This window comes from Salmo salar, chromosome 01 (assembly GCF_965601325.2).
Source record: "Salmo salar chromosome 01, fSalSal1, whole genome shotgun sequence".
Taxonomy (NCBI): domain Eukaryota; kingdom Metazoa; phylum Chordata; class Actinopteri; order Salmoniformes; family Salmonidae; genus Salmo; species Salmo salar.
The window spans coordinates 116,479,919-116,504,261 of record NC_138291.1 but is presented as its reverse complement, the minus strand read 5'-3'; the positions used below and the strand labels follow the sequence as shown (position 1 = coordinate 116,504,261).

The 24,343-nt window shown below is 40.7% G+C and overlaps 1 protein-coding gene across 2 annotated transcripts in view; it reads left to right on the top strand.

Annotated features, from left to right (window-relative positions):
- The window catches only part of LOC106591860 (dedicator of cytokinesis protein 1), a 747,377-nt gene that overhangs the window by 530,325 nt on the left and 192,709 nt on the right, over positions 1-24,343 (top strand). For both annotated transcript variants that reach the window (XM_045687698.2, XM_045687696.2), the window contains exons 38-39: positions 19,543-19,662; positions 21,040-21,129. In XM_045687698.2, coding sequence (XP_045543654.2) covers positions 19,543-19,662; positions 21,040-21,129 — 210 coding nt within the window. The remainder of the gene's footprint in view (positions 1-19,542; positions 19,663-21,039; positions 21,130-24,343) is intronic.

Here is a 24,343-nt window from a genome sequence, read left to right as displayed (position 1 = left end):
AGCCCACAACGATCTCCGCCATGGCACAACCCAAGGGGGGGGGGGGGGCGCCAACCCAGACAGGAAGACCACGTCAGTGACTCAACCCACTCAAGTGACGCACCCCTCCCATGGACGGCATGGAAGAACACCAGTAGGCCAGTGACTCAGCCTCTGTAAAAGGGTTAGAGGCAGAGAATCCCAGTGGAAAGAGGGGAACCGGCAAGGCAGAGACAGCAAGGGCGGTTCGTTGCTCCAGCCTTTCCGTTCACCTTCACACTCCTGGGCCAGACTATACTTAATCATAGGACCTACTGAAGAGATAAGTCTTCAGTAAAGACTTAAAGGTTGAGACTGAGTCTGCGTCTCTCACATTGGTAGGCAGACCATTCCATAAAAATGGAGCTCTATAGGAGAAAGCCCTACCTCCAGCCGTTTGCTTAGAAATTCTAGGGACAATTAGGAGGCCTGCGTCTTGTGACCGTAGCGTACGTGTAGGTATGTACGGCAGGACCAAATCGGAAAGATAGGTAGGAGCAAGCCCATGTAATGCTTTGTAGGTTAGCAGTAAAACCTTGAAATCAGCCCTTGCCTTAACAGGAAGCCAGTGTAGGGAGGCTAACACTGGAGTAATATGATCAAATTTTTTGGTTCTAGTCAGGATTCTAGCAGCCGTATTTAGCACTAACTGAAGTTTATTTAGTGCTTTATCCGGGTAGCCGGAAAGTAGAGCATTGCAGTAGTCCAGCCTAGAAGTAACAAAAGCATGGATTAATTTTTCTGCGTCATTTTTGGACAGAAAATTTCTGATTTTTGCAATGTTACGTAGATGGAAAAAAGCTGTCCTTGAAACAGTCTTGATATGTTCTTCAAAAGAGAGATCAGGGTCCAGAGTAACGCCGAGGTCCTTCACAGTTTTATTTGAGACGACTGTACAACCATCCAGATTAATTGTCAGATTCAACAGAAGATCTCTTTGTTTCTTGGGACCTAGAACAAGCATCTCTGTTTTGTCCGAGTTTAAAAGTAGAAAGTTTGCAGCCATCCACTTCTTTATGTCTGAAACACAGGCTTCTAGCGAGGGCAATTTTGGGGCTTCACCATGTTTCATTGAAATGTACAGCTGTGTGTCGTCCGCATAGCAGTGAAATTTAACATTATGTTTTCGAATGACATCCCCAAGATGTAAAATATATAGTGAATGGTTACTAGTGTGTGATAGTGATGTACAGTATTATTCTACCATGGTTACTAGTGTGTGATATTAACGTACAGTATTATTCTGCCATGGTTACTAGTGTGTGATAGTGACGTACAGTATTATTCTACCGTGGTTACTAGTGTGTGATAGTGATGTACAGTATTATTCTACCATGGTTACTGGTGTGTGATAGTGACGTACAGTATTATTCTACCATGGTTACTAGTGTGTGATAGTGATGTACAGTATTATTCTACCATGGTTACTAGTGTGTCATAGTGACGTACAGTATTATTCTACCATGGTTACTGGTGTGTGATATTAACGTACAGTATTATTCTACCATGGTTACTAGTGTGTGATATTAACGTACAGTATTATTCTATCATGGTTACTAGTGTGTGATAGTGACGTACAGTATTATTCTACCATGGTTACTGGTGTGTGATATTAACGTACAGTATTATTCTACCATGGTTACTAGTGTGTCATAGTGACGTACAGTATTATTCTACCATGGTTACTAGTGTGTGATATTAACGTACAGTAATATTCTACCATGGTTACTAGTGTGTGATAGTGACGTACAGTATTATTCTACCATGGTTACTAGTGTGTGATAGTGATGTACAGTATTATTCTACCATGGTTACTAGTGTGTGATATTAACGTACAGTATTATTCTACCATGGTTACTAGTGTGTGATATTAACTTACAGTATTATTCTACCATGGTTACTAGTGTGTCATAGTGACGTACAGTATTATTCTACCATGGTTACTAGTGTTTGATAGTGACGTACAGTAATATTCTACCATGGTTTCTAGTGTGTGATTAACGTACAGTATTATTCTACCATGGTTACTAGTGTGTGATATTAACGTACAGTAATATTCTACCATGGTTACTAGTGTGTGATATTAACGTACAGTATTATTCTACCATGGTTACTAGTGTGTGATATTAACGTACAGTATTATTCTACCGTGGTTACTAGTGTGTGATATTAACGTACAGTATTATTCTACCATGGTTACTAGTGTGTGATATTAACTTACAGTATTATTCTACCATGGTTACTAGTGTGTGATAGTGATGTACAGTATTATTCTACCATGGTTACTAGTGTGTGATATTAACGTACAGTATTATTCTGCCATGGTTACTAGTGTGTGATAGTGACGTACAGTATTATTCTACCGTGGTTACTAGTGTGTGATAGTGATGTACAGTATTATTCTACCATGGTTACTGGTGTGTGATAGTGACGTACAGTATTATTCTACCATGGTTACTAGTGTGTGATAGTGATGTACAGTATTATACTACCATGGTTACTAGTGTGTCATAGTGACGTACCGTATTATTCTACCATGGTTACTGGTGTGTGATATTAACGTACAGTATTATTCTACCATGGTTACTAGTGTGTGATATTAACGTACAGTATTATTCTATCATGGTTACTAGTGTGTGATAGTGACGTACAGTATTATTCTACCATGGTTACTGGTGTGTGATATTAACGTACAGTATTATTCTACCATGGTTACTAGTGTGTCATAGTGACGTACAGTATTATTCTACCATGGTTACTAGTGTGTGATATTAACGTACAGTAATATTCTACCATGGTTACTAGTGTGTGATAGTGACGTACAGTATTATTCTACCATGGTTACTAGTGTGTGATAGTGATGTACAGTATTATTCTACCACGGTTACTAGTGTGTGATATTAACGTACAGTATTATTCTACCATGGTTACTAGTGTGTGATATTAACTTACAGTATTATTCTACCATGGTTACTAGTGTGTCATAGTGACGTACAGTATTATTCTACCATGGTTACTAGTGTGTGATAGTGACGTACAGTAATATTCTACCATGGTTTCTAGTGTGTGATATTAACGTACAGTATTATTCTACCATGGTTACTAGTGTGTGATATTAACGTACAGTAATATTCTACCATGGTTACTAGTGTGTGATATTAACGTACAGTATTATTCTACCATGGTTACTAGTGTGTGATATTAACGTACAGTATTATTCTACCGTGGTTACTAGTGTGTGATATTAACGTACAGTATTATTCTACCATGGTTACTAGTGTGTGATATTAACTTACAGTATTATTCTACCATGGTTACTAGTGTGTCATAGTGACGTACAGTATTATTCTACCATGGTTACTAGTGTGTGATAGTGACGTACAGTAATATTCTACCATGGTTACTAGTGTGTGATATTAACGTACAGTATTATTCTACCATGGTTACTAGTGTGTGATATTAACATACAGTATTATTCTACCATGGTTACTAGTGTGTGATAGTGACGTACAGTATTATTCTACCATGGTTACTAGTGTGTGATAGTGACGTACAGTATTATATACTAAAAGTAACAAGTTAAACATTAAAGGGATAGTGTAGAGATTTCCAGATGTAGGTTGTTTTTCTAGAGACAAATTCATGGATACCATTTCTATTTCTCATCGGGCAGTTTGGAGATTATAGAAGTTAGCATATCGTTAGTTTAGCGTAATTGTTGAAAGTCTCCCGGTACAGTTGCCAGGTCGTCTGAAAAGCAGGGAAGTAAACCTTGTAACTACTCCAAGCTGAGTAGTTGGTCATTACAAAGCTATACTTAGAAATCAATATTGTGTTTTTAATCATTAAAAAAAAACAATATTCTATCTACTTACTCATTGTGTTCCGTTGTCGCACAGAAATGTATAAAGAGCTTGCAATGTTGTATTGGTCTCAATGACGCTGCCCGTGTGCTCACAGACGCCATAATAGGAAAGATACAATGTTGCGAACTCTATATATCTCTATGGGACAACGGGACACAATGAGGAAGATTCTCATTTCTTCTTATTATTATGTATATATATTTATTTATTTATTATTATTTATTATTATTTGTTTTTTTGCCATTTCAAACCAGCTGGGGCTTTCCCCAAATGTTGCAAAGAGTGAGACAGAAATAGAGAGAGAGAGAGAACTGGAGGCTATTATACTGTAAAATGTGATAGATTTTTCCAAAGCAGAGCCTGGAGGTTAGAGTCTTTCTTCAAGCTGTGTCATGAATTGGTTTGTAGGAAGCTCAACTATCTTTCTGTTTTTAGTCTCTATGGTTCCACTATACAGATAATGTCTCTGGTCTCTCTATGGTCCACTATATAGATAATGTCTCTGGTCTCTCTATGGTCCACTATATAGATAATGTGTCTGGTCTCTCTCTATGGTTCCACTATACAGATAATGTGTCTGGTCTCTCTATGGTTCACTATATAGATGATGTGTCTGGTCTCTCTATGGTTCCACTATATAGATAATGTCTCTGGTCTCTCTATGGTCCACTATATAGATGATGTGTCTGGTCTCTATGGTCCACTATATAGATAATGTGTCTGGTCTCTCTATGGTCCACTATATAGATAATGTCTCTGGTCTCTCTCTATGGTTCCACTATATAGATAATGTGTCTGGTCTCTCTCTATGGTCCACTATATAGATAATGTGACTGGTCTCTCTCTATGGTCCACTATATAGATAATGTATCTGGTCTCTCTCTATGGTCCACTATATAGATAATGTGTCTGGTCTCTCTCAATGGTCCTCTATATAGATAATGTGTCTGGTCTCTCTCTATGGTCTACTATATAGATAATGTGTCTGGTCTCTCTCTATGGTCCACTATATAGATAATGTGTCTGGTCTCTATGGTCCAATATATAGATAATGTGACTGGTCTCTCTCTATGGTATACTATATAGATAATGTGACAGGTCTCTCTCTATGGTTCCACTATATAGATAATGTATCTGGTCTCTCTATGCTCCACTATATAGATAATGTGTCTGGTCTCTCTCTATGGTCCACTATATAGATAATGTGTCTGGTCTCTCTATGGTCCACTATATAGATAATGTGTCTGGTCTCTCTATGGTCCACTATATAGATAGTGTATCTGGTCTCTCTATGGTCCACTATATTGATAATGTGTCTGGTGTCTCTCTATGGTCCACTATATAGATAATGTGTCTGGTCTCTCTATGCTCTACTATATAGATAATGTGACTGGTCTCTCTCTATGGTTCCACTATATAGATAATGTGTCTGGTCTCTCTGTGGTCCACTATACAGATAATGTGTCTGGTCTCTCTATGGTTCCTCTATATATATAATGTATCTGGTCTCTCTATGGTCCACTATATAGATAATTTGTCTGGTCTCTCTCTATGGTTCACTATATAGATAATGTGTCTGGTCTCTCTATGGTTCCACTATATAGAGAATGTGACTGGTCTCTCTCTATGCTCCACTATATAGATAATGTGACTGGTCTCTCTCTATGGTCCACTATATAGATAATGTGACTGGTCTCTCTATGGTCCACTATATAGATAATATGCCAGGTCTCTCTCTATGGGCCACTATATAGATATTGTGACAGGTCTCTCTCTATGGTTCCACTATATAGATAATGTATCTGGTCTCTCTATGCTCCACTATATAGATAATGTGTCTGGTCTCTCTCTATGGTCCACTATATAAATAATGTGACTGGTCTCTCTCTATGGTTCCACTATATAGATAATGTGTCTGGTCTCTCTATGGTCCACTATATAGATAATGTGACTGGTCTCTCTCTATGGTTCCACTATATAGATAATGTGTCTGGTCTCTCTATGGTTCCACTATATAGATACTGTGTCTGGTCTCTCTCTATGGTCCACTATATAGATAATGTATCTGGTCTCTCTATGCTCCACTATATAGCTAATGTGACTGGTCTCTCGCTATGGTTCCACTATATGGATAATATGTCTGGTCTCTCTATGGTCCACTATATAGATAATGTCACAGGTCTCTCTCAATGGTCCACTATATAGATAAAGTGGCTGGCCTCTCTCTATGGTCCACTATATAGATAATGTGTCTGGTCTCTCTCTATGGTTCCACTATATAGATAATGTCACTGGTCTCTCTATGGTTCACTATATAGATGATGTGTCTGGTCTCTATGGTTCCACTTTATATATAATGTATCTGGTCTCTCTATGGTCCACCATATAGATAATGTGTCTGGTCTCTATGGTCCACTATATAGATAATGTGTCTGGTCTCTCTATGGTCCACTATATAGATAATGTCTCTGGTCTCTCTCTATGGTTCCACTATATAGATAATGTGTCTGGTCTCTCTCTATGGTCCACTATATAGATAATGTGACAGGTTTCTCTCTATGGTCCACTATATAGATAATGTGTCTGGTCTCTCTCTATGGCCCACTATATAGATAATGTGTCTGGTCTCTCTCTATGGTCCACTATATAGATAATGTGACTGGTCTCTCTATGGTCCACTATATAGATATTGTGACAGGTCTCTCTCTATGGTTCCACTATATAGATAATGTATCTGGTCTCTCTATGCTCCACTATATAGATAATGTGTCTGGTCTCTCTCTATGGTCCACTATATAAATAATGTGACTGGTCTCTCTCTATGGTTCCACTATATAGATAATGTGTCTGGTCTCTCTATGGTCCACTATATAGATAATGTGACTGGTCTCTCTCTATGGTTCCACTATATAGATAATGTGTCTGGTCTCTCTATGGTTCCACTATATAGATACTGTGTCTGGTCTCTCTCTATGGTCCACTATATAGATAATGTATCTGGTCTCTCTATGCACCACTATATAGGTAATGTGACTGGTCTCTCGCTATGGTTCCACTATATGGATAATATGTCCTGTCTCTCTATGGTCCACTATATAGATAATGTCACAGGTCTCTCTCAATGGTCCACTATATAGATAAAGTGGCTGGCCTCTCTCTATGGTCCACTATATAGATAATGTGTCTGGTCTCTCTCTATGGTTCCACTATATAGATAATGTGTCTGGTCTCTCTATGGTTCACTATATAGATGATGTCTCTGGTCTCTCTCTATGGTTCCACTATATAGATAATGTGTCTGGTCTCTCTCTATGGTCCACTATATAGATAATGTGACAGGTTTCTCTCTATGGTCCACTATATAGATAATGTGTCTGGTCTCTCTCTATGGTCCACTATATAGATAATGTGTCTGGTCTCTCTCTATGGTCCACTATATAGATAATGTGTCTGGTCTCTCTCTATGGTCCACTATATAGATAATGTGACTGGTCTCTCTCTATGGTCCACTATATAGATAATGTGACTGGTCACTCTCTATGGTCCACTATATAGATAATGTGACTGGTCTCTATGGTTCACTATATAGATAATGTGACTGGTCTCTATGGTCCACTATATAGATAATGTGTCTGGTCTCTCTCTCTGGTCCACTATATAGATAATGTGTCTGGTGTCTCTCTATGGTCCACTATATAGATAATGTGTCTGGTCTCTCTATAATGGGTCTGGTCTTTCTCTATGGTCCACTATATAGATAATGTGTCTGGTCTCTCTCAATGGTCCTCTATATAGATAATGTGTCTGGTCTCTCTCTATGGTCCACTATATAGATAATGTGTCTGGTCTCTCTATGGTCCACTATATAGATAATGTGTCTGGTCTCTCTATGCTCCAGTATATAGATAATGTGTCTGGTCTCTCTCTATGGTCCACTATATAGATAATGTGTCTGGTCTCTCTATGGTCCACTATATAGATAATGTGTCTGGTCTCTCTCTATGGTCCACTATATAGATAATGTGTCTGGTCTCTCTATGGTCCACTATATAGATAATGTGTCTGGTCTCTCTATGGTCCACTATATAGATAATTTGACTGGTCTCTCTCTATGGTTCCACTATATAGATAATGTGTCTGGTCTCTATGGTCCAATATATAGATAATGTGACTGGTCTCTCTCTATGGTCCACTATATAGATAATGTGTCTCGTCTCTCTCTATGCTCCACTATATAGATAATGTGTCTGGTCTCTCTCTATGGTTCCACTATATAGATAATGTGTCTGGTCTCTCTATGGTCCACTATATAGATGATGTGTCTGGTCTCTATGGTCCACTATATAGATAATGTGTCTGGTCTCTCTATGGTCCACTATATAGATAATGTGTCTGGTCTCTATGGTCCACTATATAGATAATGTGTCTGGTCTCTCTATGGTCCACTATATAGATAATGTCTCTGGTCTCTCTCTATGGTTCCACTATATAGATAATGTGTCTGGTCTCTCTCTATGGTCCACTATATAGATAATGTGTCTGGTCTCTCTCTATGGTCCACTATATAGATAATGTGACTGGTCTCTCTCTATGGTCCACTATATAGATAATGTGACTGGTCTACTATAGAGATAATGTGTCTGGTCTCTCTCTATAGTCCACTATATAGATAATGTGTCTGGTCACTCTCTATGGTCCACTATATAGATAATGTGACTGGTCTCTATGGTTCACTATATAGATAATGTGACTGGTCTCTATGGTCCACTATATAGATCATGTGTCTGGTCTCTCTCTCTGGTCCACTATATAGATAATGTGTCTGGTGTCTCTCTATGGTCCACTATATAGATAATGTGTCTGGTCTCTCTATAATGGGTCTGGTCGTTCTCTATGGTCCACTATATAGATAATGTGTCTGGTCTCTCTCAATGGTCCTCTGTATAGATAATGTGTCTGGTCTCTCTCTATGGTCTACTATATAGATAATGTGACAGGTCTCTCTCTATGGTTCCACTATATAGATAATGTATCTGGTCTCTCTATGCTCCACTATATAGATACTGTGTCTGGTCTCTCTCTATGGTCCACTAAATAGATAATGTGTCTGGTCTCTCTATGCTCTACTATATAGATAATGTGACTGGTCTCTCTTTTGTTCCACTATATAGAGAATGTGACTGGTCTCTTTCTATGGTCCACTATATAGATAATGTGACTGGTCTCTCTCTATGGTCCACTATATAGATAATGTGACTGGTCTCTCTATGGTCCACTATATAGATAATGTGTCTGGTCTCTCTCTATGGTCCACTATATAAATAATGTGACTGATCTCTCTCTATGGTTCCACTATATAGATAATGTGTCTGGTCTCTCTATGGTTCACTATATAGATGATGTGTCTGGTCTCTCTATTGTTCCACTATATATATAATGTCTCTGGTCTCTCTATGGTCCACTATATAGATGATGTGTCTGGTCTCTATGGTCCACTATATAGATAATGTGTCTGGTCACTCTCTATGGTCCACTATATAGATAATGTGACTGGTCTCTATGGTTCACTATATAGATAATGTGACTGGTCTCTATGGTCCACTATATAGATAATGTGTCTGGTCTCTCTCTCTGGTCCACTATATAGATAATGTGTCTGGTGTCTGTCTATGGTCCACTATATAGATAATGTGTCTGGTCTCTCTATAATGGGTCTGGTCTTTCTCTATGGTCCACTATATAGATAATGTGTCTGGTCTCTCTCTATGGTCCACTATATAGATAATGTGTCTGGTCTCTATGGTCCAATATATAGATAATGTGACTGGTCTCTCTCTATGGTCTACTATATAGATAATGTGACAGGTCTCTCTCTATGGTTCCACTATATAGATAATGTATCTGGTCTCTCTATGCTCCACTATATAGATAATGTGTCTGGTCTCTCTCTATGGTCCACTATATAGATGATGTGTCTGGTCTCTCTTTGGTCCACTATATAGATAATGTGTCTGGTCTCTCTATGGTCCACTATATAGATAGTGTATCTGGTCTCTCTATGGTCCACTATATCGATAATGTGTCTGGTGTCTCTCTATGGTCCACTATATAGATAATGTGTCTGGTCTCTCTATGCTCTACTATATAGATAATGTGACTGGTCTCTCTCTATGGTCCACTATATAGATCATGTATCTGGTCTCTCTATGCTCCACTATATAGATAATGTGTCTGGTCTCTCTCTATGCTCCACTATATAGATAATGTGTCTGGTCTCTCTCTATGGTTCCACTATATAGATAATGTGTCTGGTCTCTCTGTGGTCCACTATACAGATAATGTGTCTGGTCTCTCTATGGTTCCTCTATATATATAATGTATCTGGTCTCTCTATGGTCCACTATATAGATAATGTGTCTGGTCTCTCTCTATGGTCCACTATATAGATAATGTATCTGGTCTCTCTATGGTCCACTATATAGATAATGTGTCTGGTCTCTCTCTCTGGTCCACTATATAGATAATGTGTCTGGTCTCTCTATGGTTCCACTATATAGAGAATGTGTCTGGTCTCTCTATAATGGGTCTGGTCGTTCTCTATGGTCCACTATATAGATAATGTGTCTGGTCTCTCTCAATGGTCTACTATATAGATAATGTGTCTGGTCTCTCTCTATGGTCCACTATATAGATAATGTGTCTGGTCTCTATGGTCCAATATATAGATAATGTGACTGGTCTCTCTCTATGGTCTACTATATAGATAATGTGACAGGTCTCTCTCTATGGTTCCACTATATAGATAATGTATCTGGTCTCTCTATGCTCCACTATATAGATACTGTGTCTGGTCTCTCTCTATGGTCCACTATATAGATAATGTGTCTGGTCTCTCTATGGTCCACTATATAGATAATGTGTCTGGTCTCTCTATGCTCTACTATATAGATAATGTGACTGGTCTCTCTCTATGGTCCACTATATAGATAATGTATCTGGTCTCTCTATGCTCCACTATATAGACAATGTGTCTGGTCTCTCTCTATGCTCCACTATGTAGATAATGTGTCTGGTCTCTCTCTATGGTTCCACTATATAGATAATGTGTCTGGTCTCTCTATGGTTCACTATATAGATGATGTCTCTGGTCTCTCTCTATGGTTCCACTATATAGATAATGTGTCTGGTCTCTCTCTATGGTCCACTATATAGATAATGTGACAGGTTTCTCTCTATGGTCCACTATATAGATAATGTGTCTGGTCTCTCTCTATGGTCCACTATATAGATAATGTGTCTGGTCTCTCTCTATGGTCCACTATATAGATAATGTGTCTGGTCTCTCTCTATGGTCCACTATATAGATAATGTGACTGGTCTCTCTCTATGGTCCACTATATAGATAATGTGACTGGTCACTCTCTATGGTCCACTATATAGATAATGTGACTGGTCTCTATGGTTCACTATATAGATAATGTGACTGGTCTCTATGGTCCACTATATAGATAATGTGTCTGGTCTCTCTCTCTGGTCCACTATATAGATAATGTGTCTGGTGTCTCTCTATGGTCCACTATATAGATAATGTGTCTGGTCTCTCTATAATGGGTCTGGTCTTTCTCTATGGTCCACTATATAGATAATGTGTCTGGTCTCTCTCAATGGTCCTCTATATAGATAATGTGTCTGGTCTCTCTCTATGGTCCACTATATAGATAATGTGTCTGGTCTCTCTATGGTCCACTATATAGATAATGTGTCTGGTCTCTCTATGCTCCAGTATATAGATAATGTGTCTGGTCTCTCTCTATTGTCCACTATATAGATAATGTGTCTGGTCTCTCTATGGTCCACTATATAGATAATGTGTCTGGTCTCTCTCTATGGTCCACTATATAGATAATGTGTCTGGTCTCTCTATGGTCCACTATATAGATAATGTGTCTGGTCTCTCTATGGTCCACTATATAGATAATTTGACTGGTCTCTCTCTATGGTTCCACTATATAGATAATGTGTCTGGTCTCTATGGTCCAATATATAGATAATGTGACTGGTCTCTCTCTATGGTCCACTATATAGATAATGTGTCTCGTCTCTCTCTATGCTCCACTATATAGATAATGTGTCTGGTCTCTCTCTATGGTTCCACTATATAGATAATGTGTCTGGTCTCTCTATGGTCCACTATATAGATGATGTGTCTGGTCTCTATGGTCCACTATATAGATAATGTGTCTGGTCTCTCTATGGTCCACTATATAGATAATGTGTCTGGTCTCTATGGTCCACTATATAGATAATGTGTCTGGTCTCTCTATGGTCCACTATATAGATAATGTCTCTGGTCTCTCTCTATGGTTCCACTATATAGATAATGTGTCTGGTCTCTCTCTATGGTCCACTATATAGATAATGTGTCTGGTCTCTCTCTATGGTCCACTATATAGATAATGTGACTGGTCTCTCTCTATGGTCCACTATATAGATAATGTGACTGGTCTACTATAGAGATAATGTGTCTGGTCTCTCTCTATAGTCCACTATATAGATAATGTGTCTGGTCACTCTCTATGGTCCACTATATAGATAATGTGACTGGTCTCTATGGTTCACTATATAGATAATGTGACTGGTCTCTATGGTCCACTATATAGATCATGTGTCTGGTCTCTCTCTCTGGTCCACTATATAGATAATGTGTCTGGTGTCTCTCTATGGTCCACTATATAGATAATGTGTCTGGTCTCTCTATAATGGGTCTGGTCGTTCTCTATGGTCCACTATATAGATAATGTGTCTGGTCTCTCTCAATGGTCCTCTGTATAGATAATGTGTCTGGTCTCTCTCTATGGTCTACTATATAGATAATGTGACAGGTCTCTCTCTATGGTTCCACTATATAGATAATGTATCTGGTCTCTCTATGCTCCACTATATAGATACTGTGTCTGGTCTCTCTCTATGGTCCACTAAATAGATAATGTGTCTGGTCTCTCTATGCTCTACTATATAGATAATGTGACTGGTCTCTCTTTTGTTCCACTATATAGAGAATGTGACTGGTCTCTTTCTATGGTCCACTATATAGATAATGTGACTGGTCTCTCTCTATGGTCCACTATATAGATAATGTGACTGGTCTCTCTATGGTCCACTATATAGATAATGTGTCTGGTCTCTCTCTATGGTCCACTATATAAATAATGTGACTGATCTCTCTCTATGGTTCCACTATATAGATAATGTGTCTGGTCTCTCTATGGTTCACTATATAGATGATGTGTCTGGTCTCTCTATTGTTCCACTATATATATAATGTCTCTGGTCTCTCTATGGTCCACTATATAGATGATGTGTCTGGTCTCTATGGTCCACTATATAGATAATGTGTCTGGTCACTCTCTATGGTCCACTATATAGATAATGTGACTGGTCTCTATGGTTCACTATATAGATAATGTGACTGGTCTCTATGGTCCACTATATAGATAATGTGTCTGGTCTCTCTCTCTGGTCCACTATATAGATAATGTGTCTGGTGTCTGTCTATGGTCCACTATATAGATAATGTGTCTGGTCTCTCTATAATGGGTCTGGTCTTTCTCTATGGTCCACTATATAGATAATGTGTCTGGTCTCTCTCTATGGTCCACTATATAGATAATGTGTCTGGTCTCTATGGTCCAATATATAGATAATGTGACTGGTCTCTCTCTATGGTCTACTATATAGATAATGTGACAGGTCTCTCTCTATGGTTCCACTATATAGATAATGTATCTGGTCTCTCTATGCTCCACTATATAGATAATGTGTCTGGTCTCTCTCTATGGTCCACTATATAGATGATGTGTCTGGTCTCTCTTTGGTCCACTATATAGATAATGTGTCTGGTCTCTCTATGGTCCACTATATAGATAGTGTATCTGGTCTCTCTATGGTCCACTATATCGATAATGTGTCTGGTGTCTCTCTATGGTCCACTATATAGATAATGTGTCTGGTCTCTCTATGCTCTACTATATAGATAATGTGACTGGTCTCTCTCTATGGTCCACTATATAGATCATGTATCTGGTCTCTCTATGCTCCACTATATAGATAATGTGTCTGGTCTCTCTCTATGCTCCACTATATAGATAATGTGTCTGGTCTCTCTCTATGGTTCCACTATATAGATAATGTGTCTGGTCTCTCTGTGGTCCACTATACAGATAATGTGTCTGGTCTCTCTATGGTTCCTCTATATATATAATGTATCTGGTCTCTCTATGGTCCACTATATAGATAATGTGTCTGGTCTCTCTCTATGGTCCACTATATAGATAATGTATCTGGTCTCTCTATGGTCCACTATATAGATAATGTGTCTGGTCTCTCTCTCTGGTCCACTATATAGATAATGTGTCTGGTCTCTCTATGGTTCCACTATATAGAGAATGTGTCTGGTCTCTCTATAATGGGTCTGGTCGTTCTCTATGGTCCACTATATAGATAATGTGTCTGGTCTCTCTCAATGGTCTACTATATAGATAATGTGTCTGGTCTCTCTCTATGGTCCACTATATAGATAATGTGTCTGGTCTCTATGGTCCAATATATAGATAATGTGACTGGTCTCTCTCTATGGTCTACTATATAGATAATGTGACAGGTCTCTCTCTATGGTTCCACTATATAGATAATGTATCTGGTCTCTCTATGCTCCACTATATAGATACTGTGTCTGGTCTCTCTCTATGGTCCACTATATAGATAATGTGTCTGGTCTCTCTATGGTCCACTATATAGATAATGTGTCTGGTCTCTCTATGCTCTACTATATAGATAATGTGACTGGTCTCTCTCTATGGTCCACTATATAGATAATGTATCTGGTCTCTCTATGCTCCACTATATAGACAATGTGTCTGGTCTCTCTCTATGCTCCACTATGTAGATAATGTGTCTGGTCTCTCTCTATGGTTCCACTATATAGATAATGTGTCTGGTCTCTCTGTGGTCCACGATACAGATAATGTGTCTGGTCTCTCTATGGTTTCTCTATATATATAATGTATCTGGTCTCTCTATGGTCAACTATATAGATAATGTGTCTGGTCTCTCTCTATGGTCCACTATATAGATAATGTATCTGGTCTCTCTATGGTCCACTATATAGATAATGTGTCTGGTCTCTCTATGGTTCCACTATATAGATAATGTGTCTGGTCTCTCTTTGGTTCCACTATATAGAGAATGTGACTGGTCTCTCTCTATGGTCCACTATATAGATAATGTGACTGGTCTCTCTCTATGGTCCACTATATAGATAATGTGACTGGTCTATCTATGGTCCACTATATAGATAATATGACAGGTCTCTCTCTATGGGCCACTATATAGATGTTGTGACAGGTCTCTCTCTATGGTTCCACTATATAGATAATGTATCTGGTCTCTCTATGCTCCACTATATAGATAATGTGTCTGGTCTCTCTCTATGGTCCACTATATAAATAATGTGACTGGTCTCTCTCTATGGTTCCACTATATAGATAATGTGTCTGGTCTCTCTATGGTTCACTATATAGATGATGTGTCTGGTCTCTCTATTGTTCCACTATATATATAATGTCTCTGGTCTCTCTATGGTCCACTATATAGATAATGTGTCTGGTCACTCTCTATGGTCCACTATATAGATAATGTGACTGGTCTCTATGGTTCACTATATAGATAATGTGACTGGTCTCTATGGTCCGCTATATAGATAATGTGTCTGGTCTCTCTCTCTGGTCCACTATATAGATAATGTGTCTGGTGTCTGTCTATGGTCCACTATATAGATAATGTGTCTGGTCTCTCTATAATGGGTCTGGTCTTTCTCTATGGTCCACTATATAGATAATGTGTCTGGTCTCTCTCTATGGTCCACTATATAGATAATGTGTCTGGTCTCTATGGTCCAATATATAGATAATGTGACTGGTCTCTCTCTATGGTCTACTATATAGATAATGTGACAGGTCTCTCTCTATGGTTCCACTATATAGATAATGTATCTGGTCTCTCTATGCTCCACTATATAGATAATGTGTCTGGTCTCTCTCTATGGTCCACTATATAGATGATGTGTCTGGTCTCTCTTTGGTCCACTATATAGATAATGTGTCTGGTCTCTCTATGGTCCACTATATAGATAGTGTATCTGGTCTCTCTATGGTCCACTATATCGATAATGTGTCTGGTGTCTCTCTATGGTCCACTATATAGATAATGTGTCTGGTCTCTCTATGCTCTACTATATAGATAATGTGACTGGTCTCTCTCTATGGTCCACTATATAGATAATGTATCTGGTCTCTCTATGCTCCACTATATAGATAATGTGTCTGGTCTCTCTCTATGCTCCACTATATAGATAATGTGTCTGGTCTCTCTCTATGGTTCCACTATATAGATAATGTGTCTGGTCTCTCTGTGGTCCACTATACAGATAATGTGTCTGGTCTCTCTATGGTTCCTCTATATATATAATGTATCTGGTCTCTCTATGGTCCACTATATAGATAATGTGTCTGGTCTCTCTCTATGGTCCACTATATAGATAATGTATCTGGTCTCTCTATGGTCCACTATATAGATAATGTGTCTGGTCTCTCTCTCTGGTCCACTATATAGATAATGTGTCTGGTCTCTCTATGGTTCCACTATATAGAGAATGTGTCTGGTCTCTCTATAATGGGTCTGGTCGTTCTCTATGGTCCACTATATAGATAATGTGTCTGGTCTCTCTCAATGGGCCTCTGTATAGATAATGTGTCTGGTCTCTCTCTATGGTCTACTATATAGATAATGTGTCTGGTCTCTCTCTATGGTCCACTATATAGATAATGTGTCTGGTCTCTATGGTCCAATATATAGATAATGTGACTGGTCTCTCTCTATGGTCTACTATATAGATAATGTGACAGGTCTCTCTCTATGGTTCCACTATATAGATAATGTATCTGGTCTCTCTATGCTCCACTATATAGATACTGTGTCTGGTCTCTCTCTATGGTCCACTATATAGATAATGTGTCTGGTCTCTCTATGGTCCACTATATAGATAATGTGTCTGGTCTCTCTATGCTCTACTATATAGATAATGTGACTGGTCTCTCTCTATGGTCCACTATATAGATAATGTATCTGGTCTCTCTATGCTCCACTATATAGATAATGTGTCTGGTCTCTCTCTATGGTCCACTATATAAATAATGTGACTGGTCTCTCTCTATGGTTCCACTATATAGATAATGTGTCTGGTCTCTCTATGGTCCACTATATAGATAATGTGACTGGTCTCTCTCTATGGTTCCACTATATAGATAATGTGTCTGGTCTCTCTATGGTTCCACTATATAGATACTGTGTCGGGTCTCTCTCTATGGTCCACTATATAGATAATGTATCTGGTCTCTCTATGCTCCACTATATAGGTAATGTGACTGGTCTCTCGCTATGGTTCCCCAATATAGATAATGTGACTCTGACTCGGCTGTGAGAGATGGTTTTCAGTCACTCTATTACAGGGCCATTCATTACGTTATAGATACAATAATGTAGTAGGAGAATTATCATTCTTAGAATGTATCCCTAATGACAGCCCATGGTTCCTGGTCAAAGTAGTGCACTACGTAGGGAATAGGGTGCCATTGGCCAAAGGGCCCTGGTCAAAGTAGTGCACTACGTAGGGAATAGGGTGTGATTTGAGACACAGCCCTAGCCTTTACAGCGTCAGCATCATGTACATTACAGCATCAGCATCATGTCCATTACAGCGTCAGCATCATGTACATTACAGCGTCAGCATCATGTACATTACAGCATCAGTGTGATTGATGTCGTTTCAGTAGCTCTCCTAGGTGACGATGGCAATGTAAATGTTTCTTCTCTCTTTAATCACGGAAGTGCTGCTCAAACTGTAATGGAATCAATATTTTTTTATTTTACCTTTATTTTACTAGGTAAGTCAGTTAAGAACAAATTCTTATTAACAATGACGTCCTAGGAACAGTGGGTTAACTGCCTTGTTCAGGGGCAGAACGACAGATTTGTACCTTGTCAGCTCAGGGATTCGTTCTTGCAACCTTTCGGTTACTAGTCCAACACTCTAACCACTAGGCTATGCTGCAGCCAATAATAACCATGTCCTGCATAATCCCTTTAATTTAGGCTGTTCGACCTTTATTTAACCATGGAAGTGATAGATTCCATGTAAAGGGGTCAGTAGGAAGCCCAAGTCCTTATAAAAGCTAATCTCCAAATCCAAACAGGATCAAGACTTCATTGTCCTGCTATTACCAACGGAACGTAGCACGGGTTCCTTAGCACGGTTCTGTAGCACGGTTCCATAGCACGGTTCCGTTTGGATTCCGAGGCTGTCTCTAAGCCACAGCACCGTTAAATTGACGAGCCATTGCTTTTCTTCCACAGGGCAGTGTACCGTTTATGTAAATGTGGACGTCACGTCATTTCAACAGACCGTGCCAGCTTTGCTATGGAAATATTGTCTGCATCCCATATGGCGCCCTATTCCCTATATAGTGCACTACTTCTTTTTTTTACCAGTGCCCATTGCTAAAAGTAGTGCACTATATAGGGAATAGGGCGCCGTTTGGGACGGCACGTCCTACCTAATTGGATTTTACCTAGAGATCGTTGCGTTCTCTGTTGTTCAACAACAACATGGAATGTCAGTTATGTTACCGTGGCAATGAATCAGTTGTGACAGGACCTTAGTGGGGTTACCGAGGCTGGGACCAGGGAGCCAATAGGATCGCTGCATCTAGCCTGTTAGCCGGCCTCGTCCAGCCACTCACAACGTTAATTATTAGAGCGGTTAGAGAGACTGGAGGAGAGGAGTGTGTGGTCAGCAGAAATATTTCCATCTCCCTGTTGTTTACAGAATGAAGCACAACGTGTGGTGAATAATATGGTTTTATCACTGCATAAATCATTATCTGATGTGTTAATGTAGCTTTTCCATAAGTTATGTCTCTCTCTCCTCTCCTCCTCTCCTCTTCCTCTCCTGCTCTCCTCCTCTCCTCTCCTCCTCCTCTCCTCCTCTTCCTCTCCTCCTCCTCCTCTCCTCCTCTCCTCCTCCTCTCCTTCTCTCCTCCGCCCTCTTCCCTCCTCTCCTCCTCTCTCTTCTCCTCCTCCTCTCCTCCTCTCTTCCTCCCCCTCCTCCTCCTCCCCTCCTCTCTTTTCCTCTCCTCCTCTCTTTTCCTCTCCTCTCTTTTCCTCTCCTCCTCCTCCTCCTCTTCTCCTCCTCCCTCCTCCTCCTCTCCTCCTCTCCTCCTCTCTTTTCCTCTCCTCCGCCCTCCTCTCTTCCTTTGCTCCTCCCTCCTCTCCCTCCTCCTCCTCCTCCTCTCCTCCTCCTCCCTCCTCTCCTCCTCCCCACTGTAGATCAATGTTTAGCTGTATTGAGGAATCTAATTCTGATAGTCTGATGATAGAGAATACTGTTAATATTATAATGTACATGATCTGTATCTACAGGATCTGTTCTATAGAGGTAACATGATCTGTATCTACAGGGTCTGTTCTATAGTAGTATAGAGGTAACATGATCTGTATCTACAGGGTCTGTTCTATAGAGGTAACATGATCTGTGTCCCTGCAGTGGTCTGAGGAGCCGTGTGCAGCCCACCTGACCCAGAGAGACGGTTACCAGGCCTCTACTCAAGGACAACTCAAGGACCAGCTCTACCAGGAGATCATCAACTTCTTCCACAGGGGCAAGGTACCTAGAGGGGGGGGGGGGGGGGGGGAGAGGGGGTGGTGAGAGGGAGAGAGAGATTGTAGATCTGGTGAGACTAAAGAGGCTGACAGAGTTAGTGAGCTGCACCTTTTCATTCAGCGTGTTCCAGATGACCTGTTTTGTGACCTGTTCAACGGCCGGTCCAGGGAGGCAACATGGAGACGGCAAAAACATCCCGTCTCTCCTCTGGAAGCCTCCCTCTATTGCTGCTGAATTCCCTCCCACTCAGAGGACGACCTTTTCGCTCTTTCTCTCGCTCTCTCCCTCCTCCCTGCCTCTTTACAATCAATCCTCCTCTCTCCCTCCCTCCTCTCCCTCCATCCTCCTCTCTCCCTCCCTCCTCTCCCTCCCATCCTCCTCTCTCCCTCCCTCCTCTCCCTCCCATCCTCCTCTCTCTCCCTCCTCTCCCTCCCATCCTCCTCTCTCTCCCTCCTCTCCCTCATCCTCCTCTCTCCCTCCCTCCCTCCTCTCCCTCCCTCCCATCCTCCTCTCTCTCCCTCCTCCCCCTCCGTCCTCCTCTCTCCCTCCCATCCTCCTCTCTCTCTCCCTCCTCTCTCCCTCCATCCTCCTCTCTCCCTCCCTCCTCTCCCTCCACATCCTCTCCCTCCCATCCTCCTCTCTCTCCCTCCATCCTCCTCTCTCCCTCCCATCCTCCTCTCTCCTCCCTCACTCCATCCTCCTCTCCCTCCCTCCCTCCATCCTCCTCTCTCCCTCCTTCCATCTTCTCTCCCTCCATTACATCCTCCTCTCTCCATCCCCTCCTCCCCTGCCACCTCTGTATCACCATAAGTGACAGACAGACAGGCAGACAGACAGACAGACAGACAGACAGACAGACAGACAGACAGACAGACAGACAGACAGACAGACAGGGTAGATCATGTGCCTGCATGATGCCATTCTGTAAAAACAGGAGGAGCAGAACATTCACAGATGACTCAATCTGGAGAAATATGTCTGTCTGTCCCATCTTCAGCAGATCAAGGGACCGCAGGGGGTTTAGTCATGAAGACCTCCTCTATGCTTCTGAAGGTGGGGAGGGAGGAGGGGAGGAGATGGGGGAGAGAGAGAGGGGGAGGGAAGATGGGAGGAGGGGATGAGATGGGGGAGAGAGAGAGAGGGAGGGAAGATGGGAGGGGAGGGAGGAGGGGAGGAGATGGGGGAGAGAGAGAGAGGGAGGGAAGATGGGAGAGGAGGGAGGAGTAGGCAGGACTGTCTACAGCTAAATACAATGACTGATATAAATTACTGTTCTCTCATATCCTGTGTGTGTGTGTGTGTGTGTGTGTGTGTGTGTGTGTGTGTGTGTGTGTGTGTGTGTGTGTGTGTGTGTGTGTGTGTGTGTGTGTGTGGGGGGAGATGTGGGAGGAAGCCATCGTACTCGGAAAGGAGCTGGCTGACCAGTATGAGAACGAGATGTTTGACTTTGAGCAGCTCAGTGCCTCCTTGGTAAGTTCAATCTAATCACTTCTGTCATCGTGTTGTAGGAGACGTGGTATATTCTACTGCTGTAGAAACTGTCAATGTGTTGTAGGAGACGTGGTATAGAAACTGTCATCGTGTTGTAGGAGACGTGGTATATTCTACTGCTATAGAAACTGTCATCGTGTTGTAGGAGACGTGGTATATTCTACTGCTGTAGAAACTGTCAATGTGTTGTAGGAGACGTGGTATAGAAACTGTCATCGTGTTGTAGGAGTCGTGGTATATTCTACTGCTATAGAAACTGTCATCGTGTTGTAGGAGACGTGGTATATTCTACTTCTATAGAAACTGTCATCGTGTTGTAGGAGACGTGGTATAGAAACTGTCATCGTGTTGTAGGAGACGTGGTATAGAAACTGGTATAGAAACTGTCATCGTGTTGTAGGAGACGTGGTATATTCTACTGCTATAGAAACTGTCATCGTGTTGTAGGAGACGTGGTATAGAAACTGACATCGTGTTGTAGGAGACGTGGTATATTCTACTGCTATACAAACTGTCATCGTGTTGTAGGAGACGTGGTATATTCTACTGCTATAGAAACTGTCATCGTGTTGTAGGAGACGTGGTATAGAAACTGTCATCGTGTTGTAGGAGACGGGGTATATTCTACTGCTATAGAAACTGTCATCGTGTTGTAGGAGACGTGGTACATTCTACTGCTATAGAAACTGTCATCGTGTTGTAGGAGACGTGGTATATTCTACTGCTATAGAAACTGTCATCGTGTTGTAGGAGACGTGGTATGGAAACTGTCATCGTGTTGTAGGAGACGTGGTATATTCTACTGCTATAGAAACTGTCATCATGTTGAATGAGACGTGGTATATTCTACTGCTATAGAAACTGTCATCGTGTTGTAGGAGACGTGGTATATTCTACTGCTATAGAAACTGTCATCGTGTTGTAGGAGACGTGGTATATTCTACTGCTATAGAAACTGTCATCGTGTTGTAGGAGACGTGGTATATTCTACTGCTATAGAAACTGTCATCGTGTTGTACGAGACGTGGTATAGAAACTGTCATCGTGTTGTAGGAGACGTGGTATATTCTACTGCTATAGAAACTGTCATCGTGTTGTAGGAGACGTGGTATAGAAACTGCTATAGAAACTGTCATCGTGTTGTAGGAGACATGGTATATAAACTGCTATTGAAACTGTCATCGTGTTGTTGGAGACGTGGTATATTCTATTGCTATAGAATCTGTCATCGTGTTGTAGGAGACGTGGTATATTCTACTGGTATAGAAACTGTCATCGTGTTGTAGGAGACGTGGTATATTCTACTGCTATAGAAACTGTCATCGTGTTGTAGGAGACGTGGTATATTCTACTGCTGTAGAAACTGTCAATGTGTTGTAGGAGACGTGGTATAGAAACTGTCATCGTGTTGTAGGAGTCGTGGTATATTCTACTGCTATAGAAACTGTCATCGTGTTGTAGGAGACGTGGTATAGAAACTGTCATCGTGTTGTAGGAGACGTGGTATAGAAACTGGTATAGAAACTGTCATCGTGTTGTAGGAGACGTGGTATATTCTACTGCTATAGAAACTGTCATCGTGTTGTATGAGACGTGGTATATTCTACTGCTATAGAAACTATCATCGTGTTGTAGGAGACGTGGTATAGAAACTGACATCGTGTTGTAGGAGACGTGGTATATTCTACTGCTATACAAACTGTCATCGTGTTGTAGGAGACGTGGTATATTCTACTGCTATAGAAACTGTCATCGTGTTGTAGGAGACGGGGTATATTCTACTGCTATAGAAACTGTCATCGTGTTGTAGGAGACGTGGTACATTCTACTGCTATAGAAACTGTCATCGTGTTGTAGGAGACGTGGTATATTCTACTGCTATAGAAACTGTCATCGTGTTGTAGGAGACGTGGTATATTCTACTGCTATAGAAACTGTCATCGTGTTGTAGGAGACGTGGTATGGAAACTGTCATCGTGTTGTAGGAGACGTGGTATATTCTACTGCTATAGAAACTGTCATCATGTTGAATGAGACGTGGTATATTCTACTGCTATAGAAACTGTCATCGTGTTGTAGGAGACGTGGTATATTCTACTGCTATAGAAACTGTCATCGTGTTGTAGGAGACGTGGTATATTCTACTGCTATAGAAACTGTCATCGTGTTGTAGGAGACGTGGTATATTCTACTGCTATAGAAACTGTCATCGTGTTGTACGAGACGTGGTATAGAAACTGTCATCGTGTTGTAGGAGACGTGGTATATTCTACTGCTATAGAAACTGTCATCGTGTTGTAGGAGACGTGGTATAGAAACTGCTATAGAAACTGTCATCGTGTTGTAGGAGACATGGTATATAAACTGCTATTGAAACTGTCATCGTGTTGTTGGAGACGTGGTATATTCTATTGCTATAGAATCTGTCATCGTGTTGTAGGAGACGTGGTATATTCTACTGGTATAGAAACTGTCATCGTGTTGTAGGAGACGTGGTATATTCTACTGCTATAGAAACTGACAATGTGTTGTAGGAGATGTGGTATAGAAACTGTCATCGTGTTGTAGGAGACGTGGTATATTCTACTGCTATAGAAACTGTCAATGTGTTGTCGGAGACGTGGTATAGAAACTGTCATCGTATTGTAGGAGACGTGATATATTCTACTGCTATAGAAACTGTCATCGTGTTGTAGGAGACGTGGTATATTCTACTGGTATAGAAACTGTCATCGTGTTGTAGGAGACGTGGTATAGAAACTGGTATAGAAACTGTCATCGTGTTGTAGGAGACGTGGTATATTCTACTGCTATAGAAACTGTCATCGTGTTGTAGGAGACGTGGTATATTCTACTGCTATAGAAACTGTCATCGTGTTGTAGGAGACGTGGTATATTCTACTGCTATAGAAACTGTCATCGTGTTGTAGGAGACGTGGTATGGAAACTGTCATCGTGTTGTAGGAGACGTGGTATATTCTACTGCTATAGAAACTGTCATCATGTTGAATGAGACGTGGTATATTCTACTGCTATAGAAACTGTCATCGTGTTGTAGGAGACGTGGTATATTCTACTGCTGTAGAAACTGTCAATGTGTTGTAGGAGACGTGGTATAGAAACTGTCATCGTGTTGTAGGAGTCGTGGTATATTCTACTGCTATAGAAACTGTCATCGTGTTGTAGGAGACGT